This window comes from Topomyia yanbarensis, chromosome 2 (genome assembly GCF_030247195.1).
Source record: "Topomyia yanbarensis strain Yona2022 chromosome 2, ASM3024719v1, whole genome shotgun sequence".
Classification (NCBI taxonomy): domain Eukaryota; kingdom Metazoa; phylum Arthropoda; class Insecta; order Diptera; family Culicidae; genus Topomyia; species Topomyia yanbarensis.
In genome coordinates, this window is record NC_080671.1 from 118,966,369 (window position 1) to 118,983,470 (window position 17,102).

The window sequence follows — 17,102 nt, forward strand, 5'->3', positions numbered from 1 at the left end:
GCTAGCAAAGAGCAGATGGCATCAGTGTTCCTAGATATTAAGGGGGCTTTTGATTCAGTTTCGATCAACATTCTTTCAGAGAAGCTGCACCAGCATGGTCTTTCAGCGACTTTAAACAACTTTTTACTAAACTTGTTGTCGGAAAAGCACATGCATTTTTCGCATGGTGACTTATCGACATCACGATTTAGCTACATGGGCCTTCCCCAGGGCTCATGTCTAAGCCCCCTTTTATACAATTTCTATGTCAACGACATTGATGAATGTCTTGACAATTCCTGCACGTTAAGGCAACTTGCAGACGATGGCGTGGTGTCTGTTACGGGACCCAAAGCTGTCGATCTACAAGGACCATTACAGAATACCCTGGACAATTTGTCTGCTTGGGCTATTAAGCTGGGTATCGAATTCTCCACGGAGAAAACTGAGCTAGTTGTATTTTCTAGGAAGCGTGAACCAGCACAACTACAGCTTCTATTAATGGGTCAAACTATCGCTCAGGTCTTCACAGTAAAATATCTAGGGGTCTGGTTCGACTCGAAAGGTACTTGGGGATGCCATATTCGGTATCTGAAACAGAAATGCCAGCAAAGGATCAACTTTCTTCGTACAATAACCGGAACATGGTGGGGTGCCCACCCAGGAGACCTAATTAGGTTGTATCAAACAACGATACTGTCGGTAATGGAATACGGATGCTTCTGCTTTCGCTCCGCCGCGAACATACATTTCATCAAACTCGAAAGAATTCAGTATCGTTGTTTGCGTATCGCCTTAGGGTGCATGCAGTCGACCCATACGATGAGTCTCGAAGTGCTGTCGGGCGTTCTCCCGTTGAAAAATCGATTTTGGGAACTCTCATATCGATTGCTCATTCGATGCGATATCTTGAACCCGGTCGTGATTGAAAATTTCGAAAGGCTTGTTGAGCTCAATTCTCAGACCCGTTTCATGTCCCTGTACTTTGACTACATGGCGCAGAATATTAACCCTTCTTCTTACAATCCCAACCGTGTGCATTTCATAAATACTTCTGAATCTACTGTTTTCTTCGACACATCCATGAAAGACGAGATTAGTGGAATTCCGGACCACATACGCCCACAAGTGGTTCCAAACATTTTTTATAATAAATTCCGAGAAGTCGACTGTTCTAAGATGTTTTATACTGACGGATCAAACCTCGAAGGATCCACTGGCTTCGGTATTTTCAATCAAAAGTTCACCGCCTCCTACAAACTCAGTGACCCTGCTTCAGTTTACGCCGCAGAACTAGCTGCCATTCAGTATACCCTTGGAGTCATTGAAACATTACCCGCAGACCATTACTTCATCATTTCGGATAGCCTCAGTTCCATTGACGCTATTCGCTCGATGAAACAAGGCAAGCACTCCTCGTATTTTTTGGGGAAAATACGGGAGCTACTGAGTGCTTTATCTGACAACTCTTTCCAGATTACCTTGGTATGGGTCCCTTCTCATTGCTCCATTCCGGGCAATGAGAAGGCAGACTCCTTAGCTAAGGTGGGTGCCTTAGAAGGAGACGTTTACGAAAGACCAATTTGCTTCAGCGAATTTTTCAGTATTACTCATCAGAGAACCCTCGAAAGTTGGCAAACTTCGTGGAGCAGTGGAGAGCTGGGAAGGTGGCTACATTCGATAATCCCTAAGGTATCGACGAAACCTTGGTTCAAGGTGATGGATGTGGGTCGTGACTTCATTCGTGTGATGTCCCGACTCATGGCAAACCATTACACGCTGGATGCACATCTCCGGCGTATTGGGCTCGTGGATAGTGGTATCTGCGCTTGTGGCGACGGCTATCACGACATCGAGCACATTGTCTGGGCGTGCACCGAGTACAGTTCCGCTAGGTCTCGGCTAATGGATACCCTGCGGGCCCGAGGAAGACCAACCAACGTCCCGGTTCGAGATGTGCTGGCAAGCCGCGATGTTCTCTATATGTCCCTTATATACACCTTTGTGAAAACCATCAATATACAAGTCTAACTGCCCCTTGTTATCTCCTTATCATTCTCAGAACGCTCTTCCACCTGTATCAAACCATCTGTATCGAATGAGCCAACAAACACGGGACCTACGGCACGAACATAACACGCTTAACTCGAAATGTAGCCGATCCACATCTGAGCCGTACTACGAAATCGTCTGGAAAAACCCCTGCCATCTTGAGGAGGACCACCCGGCGTCCCAGTACATGATTCCCCTGATGAAGGCCACTCGAGTTTGTAATCCATCCGTTGATCTCACGATGTCTGAAACTGAAATAATTTTCTCTCCCTGCCATCTTTGTCTACCCCCCCTCCCCTGACTCTTATACCCAGAAGTAACACCCCTACCCCCCCCCCCCCCCCCCCCCAATATCATCACGAAGCATTTAGCTCTTCTTGTCTCTTCTAGTTTTAACTATTATATTATATAATCTCGTTGAAATTGCCCAACTCTACTACCCACAAAAATAACTATAATTACGAATCTTTACAAAATTCAATCATGCCCTCTAGTTATGCCTAGTTTTAAGTTAGTCGTAAAAAATTGTCCCCCTTAATTAAACATTATTTGCTCCAATAATCTCACTGATAAAAATGTCAAACCATATTGCCACAAAAACTAAATGACCCCCCTAATCTTACGAAAACAATATTATCCCCTTGTGTAGATATATAAGATAGCTATAAAATCGCATTAGTTTCATTTAAAAAAAATCAATATGTAATCTCCTAGTTTTAAGCAATTTAAAATGTAAAACAAAACAAAATTGGCACCTTTAAGCTAACGCAACGTGCCTTATCAAATAAACGATTTGAATAAAAAAAAATACCATGAAATAGTAATAAATACCATATCCTTATATCGGAATGGTTATGGTACAAATGACAGGAATAATATTCACGTTAAGCATGGTACATTATCTACCAAAATTCACTGGTACACCCTTTTTAATTAAAACCCCCAATATAGTAACAATTACCATGATCTTCGTTTCAGTGTAGAAAAACTCTAGTACACCGAGCAAAATTTACATTGAATTTCCAAAAAAACGTCTTATGACTTTCAGACATAAGGATTTTGAATGGATTTTATAAATCTGTCTTATGATTTGGAGGGGAAATTTTCCAAATCCATCTCTTATTATTTTCATAAGACAGTCTTATGAAATTTATGAAAATGTCCGAATGAACGCCATAGGTGCCCATTTATGAAAATTGCTGACATTTATAAGTAGAAAACATAGTAGAAATAACGATTTCCATAGAACAGTCTTATGAAATTCATTACAATGTTCGAATGAATGCCATAAGTTTTTTATTTATGGATATTATTGTGCATTTATATAAAAAAAGAACAAGGCTGCAATTTCTCGAGCATTTTTAGTAGACAAAAAATCAACAGTAAAAATCAACCTTGAGAGGATATTAGGTTTTACACCAACCGACATAACCCCACAAAATGAGCCGGATGAACTTCGTTTAACAATTCTCGGTGGTTTGTTTACATGGGAGTTACGTGAGTTTGAATGTAACAGATGGCCACCCGTTGCACGTTTATGAAAAACAAAACACAATTTTATAGAATCAATAACAGATCTCATATGGGTTTCATGAGAAAAACTTATGAAATTCTTAAAGGCATATATTGGAGCGAAGTCATAAGACTGTTTTATGAAATACATTATTTGTACGTCTATGCAGTGCATGAATAAAGATCAATGAATTCATAAGCCTGCCTAGGACATTCTAAAGCGTTCAATGACATCGTCAGAAGGTTGGTTCATATGCCGAGACTTATGAAATTCTCAGATGCTTTTTGCTCAGTGTAAGAGAACTGCGGAGAGAAAAACAGCATTTTTGGCAACGTATGCCCCGGCATTGTATGGCAACACGTCCAATGTCATAAGGATAGGCAATGTTCGATTGGATTCGTTTTTTGACAGCTAAACGCGAATCCAATCGATCCAAAATGGAGTCTACGCAGTTCTCTTTCTAGAGTTTTTCTATACAAAACCAAAATTTTTTATTTGGTGCTGTCAGACCCCCCTTAGCGAAATTTAAGCTAAATAATCCAGCCCCCTGTCAAGGACGACGTCTCTGTACAGCCAGCATCACTGCCATGAAAATCAAAACATAAATTTTGAATCGAATGTTTAAAAGCTGTAATTAGTTACTAAATGTTGAGCTTCGGTTTGTTAAAAAGAAACAATGTCCCGATTTTGTCAATGTCCCCGTGTCATCAAAGATTTATGGGAAACAACAAACATGCTATCAACGCTGTTTTCAAACGAAATTGTATATTAAATTATCACCTCACTAAATGTAGCAGAAGCTTGGCAGATATAATTTGTGGAAAGGCACCATGTACAACTAGACCAGTAATGAACGAATGACAATAATGACGATGAGTGACAATTATCGCGAGACACCGAAAGATCAATCCAGTTGTCCTTCCAGTCTTATTCTCAATTTTGCTATACGAGGCGCGGCGTTTAGGCGAAGCGTTTCTAGAACGAGAACTTTTCACCTTCCTGTTGCGAGCTCGGGTTAAACTCGAGTGCACCATTTACTTCCTTCGGGGCGTTCTCCGGATTGGCATCCTCCTGAAAATTAAAACGAATCAAAATAAAAATTTCCAAAACAGTCCCGGATGTTTCCGGATAGCTCCTAACCGAGTCAATAAAGTACGCTTCAATCAGTTGTAGTGCCTTTTTGTACACTTCCTCGTTTTCGTGATTCTGCAACGCTTCAAGCTTGTCCAATGCTCCAATCTCCTCAAACAACGTGCAAAGATTCTCCGTACCACCGATCTTATCAGCCATCTGGAAAACATTGCTAATTCCGCTGAGCACCACCCGAACTGTTCGACTATCCTTCGCTTCCAGTAGATCGCAGTACGGTTTCATCATTGGGTACTTTTCCACCAGATGAACGATCTGCTCCGTCGAACCACCGGTAGTGATATTAGTAATCGCCCAGGCTGCTTCTTTTTGCGACTTGAAATCGCCCTTAATTAGGACTTCAATTAATATGTGAATTACACCCGAGTCGAACACTTTGCCGATTTGTTGTTGATTTCCAGCACTGATATTGGAAATTGTCCAAGCGGCTTCCTTTACAATACTATTCTTGCTGTTACGCAAAAGTTTACCGAGGTACTCCAAAGCTCCAGCTTCGATAACTGCATCGGTTTGGGTATCGTTTCCGGTAACAATATTGCCAACACTTCGTAAGGCAGGCGTGATAATCGCAGGATTCTCGCAACCCAACAAACGAACTAGTCGTGGCACGGCCCCAGAAGCGACAACACACTCAATCCTGGCGGCCTCATCGTCCGTTACGTAGGATAGTGCCCAGCATGCATCCGCCAAAACCTGAGAGTCCTCGTGTTCAAGCAACTGTGAAATAATCGGAATCATAGGCTGAATTCGCCTGAATGGCGGTTGCGGATTTTTGTTTCGACATAAGTTGGACATCAGCCATACGATATTGCGCAGGAACGATATCTGTGTGTTGGAGCTTTGTACCAGATAAATGATTGCTTCAACGCTGTTATAATCCAGCACAATATCACGCGCTTTAGCGCCATCACCGGCAATATTACCCAAAGCCCAAACCGCTTGTTCGGCAACGTTGCCCGAAGGAGAACTCAACAGCGCAATGAACCGAGGAACTGCCCCAGCATCAATAACGGCCTTGGTCTGCTCGGACGTTCCAGATGCAATATTTGTCAGCGCCCAAGCTGCCTCAAACTGCAAGTCCACCCTGTCAAACTTATCCAGAAACTTGACACATATGGGGACGAGTCCCAGGCCAATCATTTTATCGATCGGTGGATTCTTCTCTCGACTTAACATCTTCCTAGCAGCTTGGACGGCTGCGAATTCTTTCTGCGGATTATTGCTGCTTATATAGGCGATGATTTCCTCGAACTTCAGCGCGATAGGGCTCTGGGCGTTGTTTTCTTGCAATGGAGACGTGACGGTTGGTTCCTCGCTATGGATGTTGCGACGTTTGAAGAGTTGATCCTCTTTCTTGTTTTTGCGCAGCTCCACCGTGACCTCGTGGCGTTTTTGACGGAGTTCCTATAGGAACATTTGGGCACCATTAGTATGCAGCCATTTATTCTTGATTTTAGCAATAAAGAGCTTACCGTATTACTTTTGACTCCATGTTTGTAGGCTGAAAGCCGGTTGTTAGGAACACCAGAATTCTCTGCACTCATGATCTGCAAGGTAACAATAAACTGCTAACACGCCTTTTGTTCATGCACCTTCTTAACCTCAATCAGTTTGCTCGAATGAAGTCATTTAAATTAAACAGAAAAATACAAACCTCCTTTTACGATAAGTTCACACAATTCAAAAATAACAAAATCCTCAACAAAATATTAGACAATCTCGTAAAAAGTTAAAATCCAACAAAATAAAAAGGCACACGTTATGGACGTTCAATGGTAAGCAAAAAAAAACCAATGACAAAGGATTCACCGGCCACAGGACCAAACAGGATCAACACACAACTAGATCGAACGAAATTTGCAGACCGTTTGAAAGCCGATCGTTATTCAAAAAATTTAATCGTGGAATACTGCGTTTGTGTTCGTGTGCAGTCTCTGGCTTGTGTCGGAGTCGCGCTAAATCAGCTGTCATTGTAATTGCGCGCTGCCGGCGAAACGATCAAAATGTCGGATTCCACTAATGCTTTAGACGATATGTGCCCAGCTGGTTGCATAATTATGGGCGATTGAAGGGAAATTGAATTTGAAATTGATCGTCAAAGAATGTGCCGTTCATTTTTTCGCACCTTGAACGCACGTTCAGTAAAATTTGAAAATTCTTTTTAGATTTCAGAATTGATTAAATTGGTTTAACCCTTCGCACTCGCGCCGTTGTATTTTGTGCAACACCTTCTGAAACTCTAGCGAAATCGTCTTCCAGCATCAGCGGCTGCTCATTCGCGCGAGTGCCGGAGGGTTAAGGGGCCATGCATAAATGACGTAGAATTTTGGGGGGTAGGGGGGGTATACCGAATTTGTGACGAAGTGTGACGTGGGGGAGGGTAGGGTCAGAAGTTGTGCGACGTAGCATTCAGTTTAATTTTTTTAATGACATCAAAACTCATTGAGTAGAGAAAACAATTTAATGTTCCTCCATTCCCAAGAGAAATAAATTTAATTTCACACAAGTTATTTTTCACGCGGTTTTTGATGTGGTAAATTTTACGATTCCCGGAATTGCAAGCTCGCAAAAAAACGAAACATTTTGTATGCAGATTTTACTTACATTAGTTAGCTAATGTTGCTAACTAGTAGACTTTTCTTCTCGGATTCAATCAAACAAAATTTAGTAATTTAGATGAAGGTATGCTTCTTAGAATCATTGGCAACTGCAGGATTTTTAACTGAGAGAACTTTTGACATTAAAAATGTCTTACTCCACTATCTGGGGCTAGGTGTCATTCTAAAATCTAAACTATCTCCCATGTAACGAAACTATGTAAGGTTTGCACGCTTATAACTCCGATATTACTAGATGGATTTTAATCATTCATACACCAACCGATTCAGAAACACCTAACTTAAATATTGGTAATAATTTAATATCTCCCCAATAAAAGTAGACTTTTGGAAATTGGTAAAATTAAAAAGTTCACGAAAAACGGGAAAATTACCATTCGTGAGGCAGATTTCTCAGACACAGCCGTCAAAAGAGGGCAGCTTAGTGACTCAATGAAAGACGAAAAGTCATAAATAGAAGCGACGCATGTCCGTTTAAATCAGTTGTTGCTCTTATCCCATACGAGTGACATCGTCTCCGGGCGATGCAATAAGCGCTATCGATTTTCGGCAACGTTGGCATTTGCACACACTCGCACCCAGCGATGCCAACCTTCCAGTTTAAACTGGATTCTTCCAGTTTTTTTTACAGCATCCAGTCAAACAGACAATTGGAAAAATCTTCCAGTTTTTTGAAATGTGAGCCAGTTTTATCCAGTTTTTTTAAAATAATCATATATTTAGTTTTTTTTTCTCGCAAATTGAATCTTGGTTCATAGAATTTTCAAGCAAGCCATGGGATGATGCCGAGTACTCCAGAATAAAATTTTAATCCACCGTAACCTGAACTCTTTTTACTGGTGAGTAAAATGGTTCGGGAATGTACAAATGATTCGTTTTCAAATGAATTTTACTCAAACATAAACAATAAACTACATTGTGTCTAATATTTTGATGACCATTTGTTGAATTCTCAGCTAGTTGCTATAGTGGTATCTAAAGAAAGGTTTAAGCGCATCCTCCAGTTTAGCAAATGGTCATAAATTTAGGATTTTGTGGATGTGTAGATTGAAACCTTCAAAACAGTAAAAATCGACTAACTAAATTAAATTTAAATTCGAATGCTTTATTATTTTTTTTAATTTAGACAACAATATCAAAAAACTAACTGAAATATTCAGTAAAAGGAGGTATGGAACATACGTGTTTACTAAAAATTACGTTCATTGAATCGTTGACTTAAACATTACAAGGCTAAAGTAGGATTTTTTCGAGCATCCAGTTTTTCCAGTTTTTTTTTCAAGAAAGGTTCCAGTTTTTTTTGAAAAAATGTTGGCAACGCTGCTCGCACCTAAGTGACTAAACCATATACGGTTAGTTTATAAATAGAGGTGACGCGTACCCGTTTGAATCAGTTTTTGTTCTTACGTCGAACGGGTAAGATCATGGCTGCAGCGTCTGGGCACTACAATAAGCGGTAGACGCTATGCATTTTCGGCAGCGGTGGCCGTGTGCGGATTTTTCGGGTACCAGCACGGTGTCACAGAATGATTTGCAAAGTGGGTGGGTGGGGTGGTTTGGAGTTATTTCAATACGGTGTGTGCTGTTTAAGAGTGTTGCGTTTGAAAAAAATATATTTATTTGATGCATCCGTGTGCGTTGTAACTTGTTAATCCATGTTTACGGCGCTTTATAGCTGCGTAGGGTAAAGAGCCTATTGGTTTTCATATGTTTCATATTTCGGTTATATGTTTTTTATCGGTAAGGCATCTGAAAACGTGCTTCTGTAGTTATTGCACCGTTCAGCAGCGTAGTATTTTATATAGGAGAGTAAACTCAGGTTTTTTTTTACGCGGATTTTGAAATTTACGCGGTTTTCATTTACGCGTTTTTTTAAATTCACGCGGTTTTCATTTTCACGGCCTGTATCCCCTGTGTGAAAAAACCTGAGTGTAATTGCATCGGAAACAATCACATTCCCAGCAGAACTTTTTGTTTTCTAATTTCAAACACTTTTGTTTCGTACTGCACACAATGGAAAATTTCAAAACAGAACTTACCGTCCCAGCAGCAGTTTAAGCGGGTGTTCTTTTTCGATTCAAATTCAAGCCATGTCTTAAGCGTTACTGGACTTAAAATTGTTTTTCCAGTTTATCCAGTCAGAGTATTTGTCCTACCCTATTTATTTAAAACACAGTTCTAATTGCGTTTTAAAGTTTACAACAAATAGAACGGTTGGGTATACAAATTTTAATTTTAAAATAAATCTTTTTTTTAAATTATGAAACAAACCGCTGTACTGAAGATATAATTATGTCAGTCCTATTACCACATAAAACACCTATATAACATAAAACGCTGCAGAATTGGTTTAATAATACAATGTTTACACTACAGAGTTATAATACGTCTTAATAATTAGCAACAAGAAAAATGTCATCAAGATAGCATAAAAACCCGTTTTAACTGGTAGTGCGAACGTTGCATAACAAAGTTTTTTTTTCAAATAATTTCATTTTTTCCACCACTAATCGATCAAGAAATACTTAACCTTAACATTGTTTACTTAAGTTCATTAGTACATTATTGAAAATTTAAATGGAAAATGAAATTTCATATTTCATGGAGAATCTGTATATTTCCGTAGGCGGGCGTGGGCTTCCTCATCACAGTTCTCAATATGGAACATTTCTTTTGAATATATTTTCTGGACAGACCAGCCTATTTTTACTAGATGGATCAGCCAAATAATGCCAATCACCTAGTGAGATACTTGATTAATTAAAAGATTACCGTTGAAAGACCTTCAATAAATTATGTTTTAATGGGGAGGGTATATAGCAAATTGTAACATATGAAAGCAGGCGAGTGAACAAGAACGTTAGTCGATGTGTGATAGATAAAATTCATTTGCACGCTCTTGAAAAAGCTACATTTTTAATGTCACCGTGGTCGTGTCCTGTACACAACCCTTTAATTTTTTTAATGCTCCTTGACATATAAAATTCAAAACAAAACTATAAACACTATATTTGTCATGAAATGGGCTTATTTTGCACGCAATTTGCTGTTATAATGAAAATGTTGATAAAAGTCGTCAAACATATTGTAAGGACATGTATTTAAAAGAATTGAAAAACATATGTATTTTTTTTTCATTCCCGACCGCGTTACGCAAGGAGGGGGGGATGTAGGGAAATGCTACGTTATTTTCAAGGGGGAGGTTTGAGTTTTGTGACCAAATGCTACGAGGGGGGAGGAAGGGGTCGAAAATCATGGAAAAAATGCTACGTCATTTGTGTACGGCCCCTAATGAGCTATACTTTATCAATCAAATTCTGTTTTAAAAATTGTCCTTGCTTTTAAACCAAAATGGGCGACTTATTACTATCGCAAATATTAAATGCAAGTACTAGATACACCAAAAACTTGCTAGCAACTTTAGAGCGGTCTTTAATGAGCAGTTGGTGCGACGTGTACGTTTCGGTGAATGTCTCAATAATTTGAAACTGAGTTGTCTCAATAATTTGAAATTTTCCCGCGGATTTTTCAAATTTGCGGATGTTTTTGAGGATTTTTTTAAATTTCCGGATGATTCAAATTACCTTTTTTTAAATTTTGCATTTTTATTCAAAAAGCGTTTTGTAAATTATATTAATGATTTAAATAAAAATCAAAAATATAATTTTGTGAAACAATTGTCCTGCAAGGATCTAACCGGCAAAGTAAATATCGGTTGCTGAATTTTAGCGACATAGTTTCCGGGTTTCAGCAACCATGCACAGAGATATATGTATATTGTATTCCAAAATAACCCGCTTTGGAATTAAAAATAAATATTTTTGAAGCAGGGCCTTATCGTAATTTTTAGATTCAAAAATATTTGTTATTAGCGTCGAAGAAAATGTTGGTTGTTTCTACTAACAAACCCTCATAGGACTTTGTGTAAATTCATGTTTAAGGGGTTATATACAAAGTTGTGGCGAAAAAGTGAGCTAAGTTCGTGATTTTTCAAAAGTATTTTATGCAAATTTTACTTGAAAAAGCGAAAAAAAAGTTCGTTAGTAGCACTATCCAAGCTAGAAAAAGCAACCCAACAAACATTAGGAGCTGAACTATAAAACTACTTGCTGATTAAAAGCAGATTAAATGCTATTTAAACTGAATAATACTTTCGCTGAACTATTTAAACATTAACAGTTTATTCAGCCTATTTAAACTCCAGTATTCGCCAGTTCAAACTAGGCTGAACTATACTACTAACAAATGTAGTAGCAGTAATATTATTGCCTTTATTAAACCATCTTAATTAGTCTGAATTACGAGTTGAATAAACGATGCAGTCACCAATACTATTACCTTTAATCATTAAGCTGCACTACATGTCTTCAAAAGGTTGTTTCTACCTATACATTTGCCCTTATACCACCTTTCACTTTTAGCTGAATTATGTGTTTAACAAAGGTAATTGTAACTACTCCAAAAATTGACACGATTAGCGAACCATGACGAATGGTAACCGACCTGGGTTGGTTTTTTTTACTTTTAAGTGAAATACTTCTCACTTAGAACCCTTTTCTTATTCTATTTGTTGCTTCAACGGTTTGCTATTGTAACATTTATACAGTGTTTTTTTCAATTTCATGCACTTAATTTGCAATTTCAATTTCGTCCGGAAAAAATGTCTGCTAACAAAAAGAAGCTATCAAGTTGGTTCGATGCATTAGTAAACCTAAAAAATAATTCATACCAAGGACACTTCATACCATACACACTTAGTTGGACCTAGCCAAATTCCCGCACAGTCGAGTAATAAGTAATGTTTTATACTGATATCTCGAAAAATTCTCGATTTTTCGAGACAAAAAGATCGGTTGTAACTGTTGTGTATCGAATAATTAAAAGGCAAAGTTTAGTTTTCACCTCTTTATTCTACGACTGTCTCTCGAGAACCGACTCACGCATCGTTTACAGGAAACTGCCTTACACACTAGTTCGCTACCAACTTAACAACTAACAATAGTAATAATTTATCATTAAACATTTTGTCTCAAGATCATAGGGTTCTGTATTGATACACATATATATCAGTAACAAAATCATATCTTTTTCAATGACAATTTTGAAACAAAAATCGATTTTACCAGATCAATTTTTTTAAGTTAACAACATCGATTTTGACAAAATTCGTTTCGACATCGCCCATTCCTGTTTCGAAGTGCCTATCTGTGGACTATAAAGTCCCTGGAATAATATATGATTATTACATTGGCGACAACTAGTTGGCAGTTAGTTTATTTTTTTAACCATTACGTTAATTTGAGGGAATTTCTTAAACTAGTGTAGAGCAAACTGTGCCAATGAACCTTTTTTTGTAGTCATAAAATCTATTTTTCTAAGTAAAACAAAAAAAATAAAGAAATAACAGTTCTTAAATTACAAATTAATTGACTTTTCAAAAGTGTACGAATATGAAATTGTGCCATTTTTACACCAAGTAATGATTTTTTATGTGTAGTGTACGGAAACTTGCACATTTTTGATTACAAATGATAAGAAAATGACAGATGATGATTCTACTATGACATTTACAAAACAATACCTATATTAAATAGCGCAAACATTTATGAAACAATATTAAACATATACACTAGAGGTGTACGAATATGAGATTGTGTCACTGTACAGTTTTTCAATGTAAAAGCTTGCCAAATCATACGCGCCCTTGTTTATGTAAATTTACCCTTTAATTCAAAATGGTCTGTTTACTTACTGAACACAAGAGAAAATTTTTGTTCGAACGATGCTGTAAATTTTTGACACCAGAATTGTTACCATGGACCATTTGGTAAATAAATCGTGTGAGATTGCCACCTTAGAATTATAAATGGCACCACTTTTATATGACACTTATTTTTACTTGTCTAAAAGTTTTGTGACATACGTAAGTCCTCATCTTGGATACAAAAACGTCTACAATCATTAGTTTTTGAAATTAGTAAATTGTCTAATTTAAAATTTCCGAATGTTCCAAAAATTATCGCATAAAAAATTATCGTAGGTTGGCATTCCAACCCAAGCCAACTAGGTTCACTCAAATCTATAAAAGGCTAGTTTAGTCTTTGTACAGACTCTATTCAGCAGCCTGGACTTTTCGGTACATCGGTGAAATCTTAAGCATTCGATGTATGCAAGATTTATGCAGACAGTAAGGTAAGTGCTTAGTATTCAACAGGTTGCTGGTTCGGATCCAGGTACGTGATATGATATCCAACAAGGTAATACAATTTTTCTCTAATTGTTACGTAACACTAATAAAAGTGTATGGCTTCCAAAGAGATTGATGGCGGCGTGTGTAACTTGAAATAAATGTCTTTTTTAATAATTTTTCTATGATAATTTTCTCAGCTGAATAGCGGTAACGGAAAGGTTTATTGATAAAGCTGAACTGTGGTTTTCTTCAGGATGTATACATGCTGAAGAATTGTTCTTTAATGTATCTTAATCACACAAGCTGAATAAATTCTCCAAATCCCGGATGTTTAAGCGTGGAATAAACGATATATGATTACACGTATACCTCCAATGTTCAGCTAGAGCTGAATAAAGCTACTGTTAAAACGTTTAAAAAACCACAAAATGTTTGTTGGGAAGTTGAATTAAAATAAATATTCAAGGTTGTCGGGGTTATGGCCCATCCTCCGAAGCGCGCGTTTTTGGCAGAGGACCCTCCTCCTGAATCCGCCGCTGATTGCAGTAGTTTATTCCTGGTTATGGCCCTTAAAATATGTCTCTGTCCAAACTACTAGTACAATGTTACGACCGCTAACGCTTTGAAATTCACATGCAATTTGACTTTGCTCACAAAACAACATTATCACTTACCATTGCGAAATGAGCCCACAGAATTTTAATAGGAGATATACCGACTCAGTGCATATAGCAAAATATCGATTATTCATTACTCTAATTAGTCGATGGTGTTTGCCTATAAGTAATATTGGTCTGTGCGTGTCGGTGAGAAGACGCTGCAATACACCAACTAGGATTGCTATAAATCACTGGCATACGATTTGGTGCCCAAAGACCGTGCAAATCATTTACAAAGTTATGCGATAATGTGTAATTACCTGAGAAATGCGTTTTCATAGAACCGTAATTATGGTATCCCTATAGTTCAAATATCCGAAGAAGAGCTCCAAGTCATGTAGAACATGTATCAATAAAGCATATATTTGCACGGTGCACAGATAACCGCAAGTCAATAGCATGGATAGCGGTTGTAATTTATCGAACAAGAATAGATATATTGGCAGAGCTATAATATTTAGGTTCAAGTTGTGACCACCCCGTACGCGATCAATCATTTCTGATACAAAAACTGCTATAGCCTTTATATCATTGTGGTAAATTTTGGGATACGAGAAACACTAATTAACCGAAACACCAACTTGTGTAGGCTCCCATGCAGGAAGCGACTCAAACAAGTATCTGATCTAGAGCCTATAGATGAACGAACCATTAAAGTATATAAAAAATTCAGTCCAATCATAATACCAGCACTGCCAATGTTACAGCCGGGAATACTAACCATGAGACAGAAGTTAGTATTGGAAATAATATCTAAAAATATGTTGTGCTGAGTACCCGAAACATAGTCAATATCGACGAGACTTTTTGCATCGCATCACCGATGAAAAAATTGTAATATTCATATTCTTCTAACCTAGAATCAATTGCAAACTTACATTCCACGGCTGTCGTTCAACAAATGACCACATTGAACGAATACCGAGGCAAAAGTCAAATCAATAGCAAATGTAAACGCAATTACCACAGTTGGCATGCGGCCAGCAGTACCAAAGTTGACTTAATGTTTCCCGGCTTAGAAACTTTTCTTATAAATTAGCTTACATCTCTTGGGTATAGAGAGTAACTCTACAATTTCCTTCTTTTTTTTTTGCTTTCCTTCGCCCTCGCTGTGTCCAATAATGTACAGTCGTTCCCCGTACAAGTCTGAACTCTACTTAATCTTGCAAAGAAAAAAAATTTACTCGTGGTAAAACAGCGAACCCAGAACATTTGTTTACCCAGCTAGGGAACCGAAGAGAAGGAAAAGAACAATATGTTTAATTGATTAGATTAAAAGTTTTGCGTCAATTTTAGGGCACAATCTATGTGAACTTCTGTACACCCTTGCTTGCCAGCATCAGATACACATACTCCGAACGCCAAGCATAGTTAAACTTCTTAAATTGCATCCGAAATTTTATGCGCTCATAATCCCAGCAACAAACAGAATCGCATCGGAATATGTTCTTGGCGGCGATGACACGAGAGCGAAACTATGTAGGTACAACATATCCGCTGGAAAGGGCGCATGGTTGGTACGCCGTTCAACGCTTTTCACTTTTTAAACGTATGCAACAAGTTTTCTTGTGGAAGCTGTTTGTGGCTATAGCTTGTCTGTAAGGTTGATTCAACCTACTCTAAGAAAGTACTGAAAGTATCCGTCTTTTAAAATAAATGTATGAAAGAAGGATGTGGAAAATCTATTAAATATTATGATTAATGCGACACGAATTCATGATGCATAAAATCAAATAGAATTTATAAAATTTATGTACATACATTTTGTAAACCGGTTTAAACTGGGTTGTTTAAGCCATAGACGTCACACATGTCCATGCAAAAGTTGTGAGATTACGCATTTATCTACCAGTGTCATTCCAATCGAACACGAGGACTGGCATCTGTTTGAGAAGAATTCGAAGAGATTTTCCTCGATTTGAATGCTTTTAACTAGAAATGTGCGTCGCCACACCACGCCGCCACCGATGGTTAAGGTCGGACAGAGAATGGGCAAAAATCGGAAACGAAAAAAGCAGTTTTTTTTTCATACCGTGTGTTGGAGCTTCATGATTGATTTTTAAGAAGATTTCGATGTTTGCACATTCTCTGTTCAACCTAAAATTGTGGCAAGTTTGAAATTACGTAAATGATAACATTCCTATTTTGTTGGTGTGTGGATATTGGACGAAAAAGACACGGATACATATGGATGATAATGAATCCAATCCTATTTCTAAAATAGTATTGTACAAACACGTATATTCTAGACCAGCGGTTCGCAACCTTTTTCCAATCACAGACCCCTTAGAAATCACCCTGGGTTGCTGCGTACACCCACGGATAAACATCCATTTTGTATGCTATCAATGTTATTTTCAGCTTGTTAGGAAACAAGACTTGACATTTGAATATGCACTCCGAAAAAATATTTTTCTACTCGGACCCCCAGCAACGACTTCAAGACCCCCTAGGGGTCCGCGGACCCCAGGTTGAGAATCACTGTATCCAGACAGTTCTCATATATCAGCATAATAGAACGGCAACAGTTAATATAGAATTAGTATAGTATTTACATATTGTTTATTAGCGATGTAATATTCAATACTGCGTTGTCTTAAGACCACGTGAGGCCCCTGGGCACTATTGAATTAAGGAGCCCTTATCATTAAACAGGTGTAAATAGATATATAGTTCTCCATGCCACTCTAAGGCTCTTTAAAATTTGAACTAAGTAGGCCAACATTAAAGTTTGTATGGGAAAAACCATCAAAATTTATGGAGAAAATACACGGTTATAGATTCCACCACCAGGTGGCATTATACACGTAAGATGATCTGAAACTTTATTAGCCAGTGACTCCATCATGCGCAAGTTTTCCAAAAAAGCAAAAAATCGGACAGTCAAAGGGTAGGGTTACTAGCAATTAAAATTTAAAGCAGCACGGGAAACCGATTCATGA

General features: G+C 38.0%; 1 protein-coding gene across 1 annotated transcript; it reads right to left on the reverse strand.

The window, feature by feature from the left end:
• Positions 1-4,283: 4,283 nt before the first annotated feature.
• On the reverse strand, positions 4,284-6,583 carry LOC131679316 (importin subunit alpha). The gene is made up of 4 exons (XM_058960024.1): positions 6,348-6,583; positions 6,166-6,240; positions 4,685-6,097; positions 4,284-4,615 (listed from the first exon to the last, which is right to left on the reverse strand). Exons 2-4 carry the CDS (start codon positions 6,235-6,237, stop codon positions 4,520-4,522), a joined length of 1,581 nt encoding a protein of 526 aa, XP_058816007.1. The 5' UTR covers positions 6,238-6,240; positions 6,348-6,583; the 3' UTR covers positions 4,284-4,519.
• Positions 6,584-17,102: the final 10,519 nt, after the last annotated feature.

Excerpts from the sequence above, each read along its gene's own strand:
- LOC131679316 (XM_058960024.1), bottom strand. The coding sequence starts at position 6,237 with ATGAGTGCAGAGAATTCTGGTGTTCCTAACAACCGGCTTTCAGCCTAC. Across the intron at positions 6,098-6,165 it reads ATGGAGTCAAAAGTAATACG|GAACTCCGTCAAAAACGCCA; the intron begins GTAAGCTCTTTA and ends ATGTTCCTATAG. Across the intron at positions 4,616-4,684 it reads AAGCGTACTTTATTGACTCG|GAGGATGCCAATCCGGAGAA; the intron begins GTTAGGAGCTAT and ends TTTAATTTTCAG.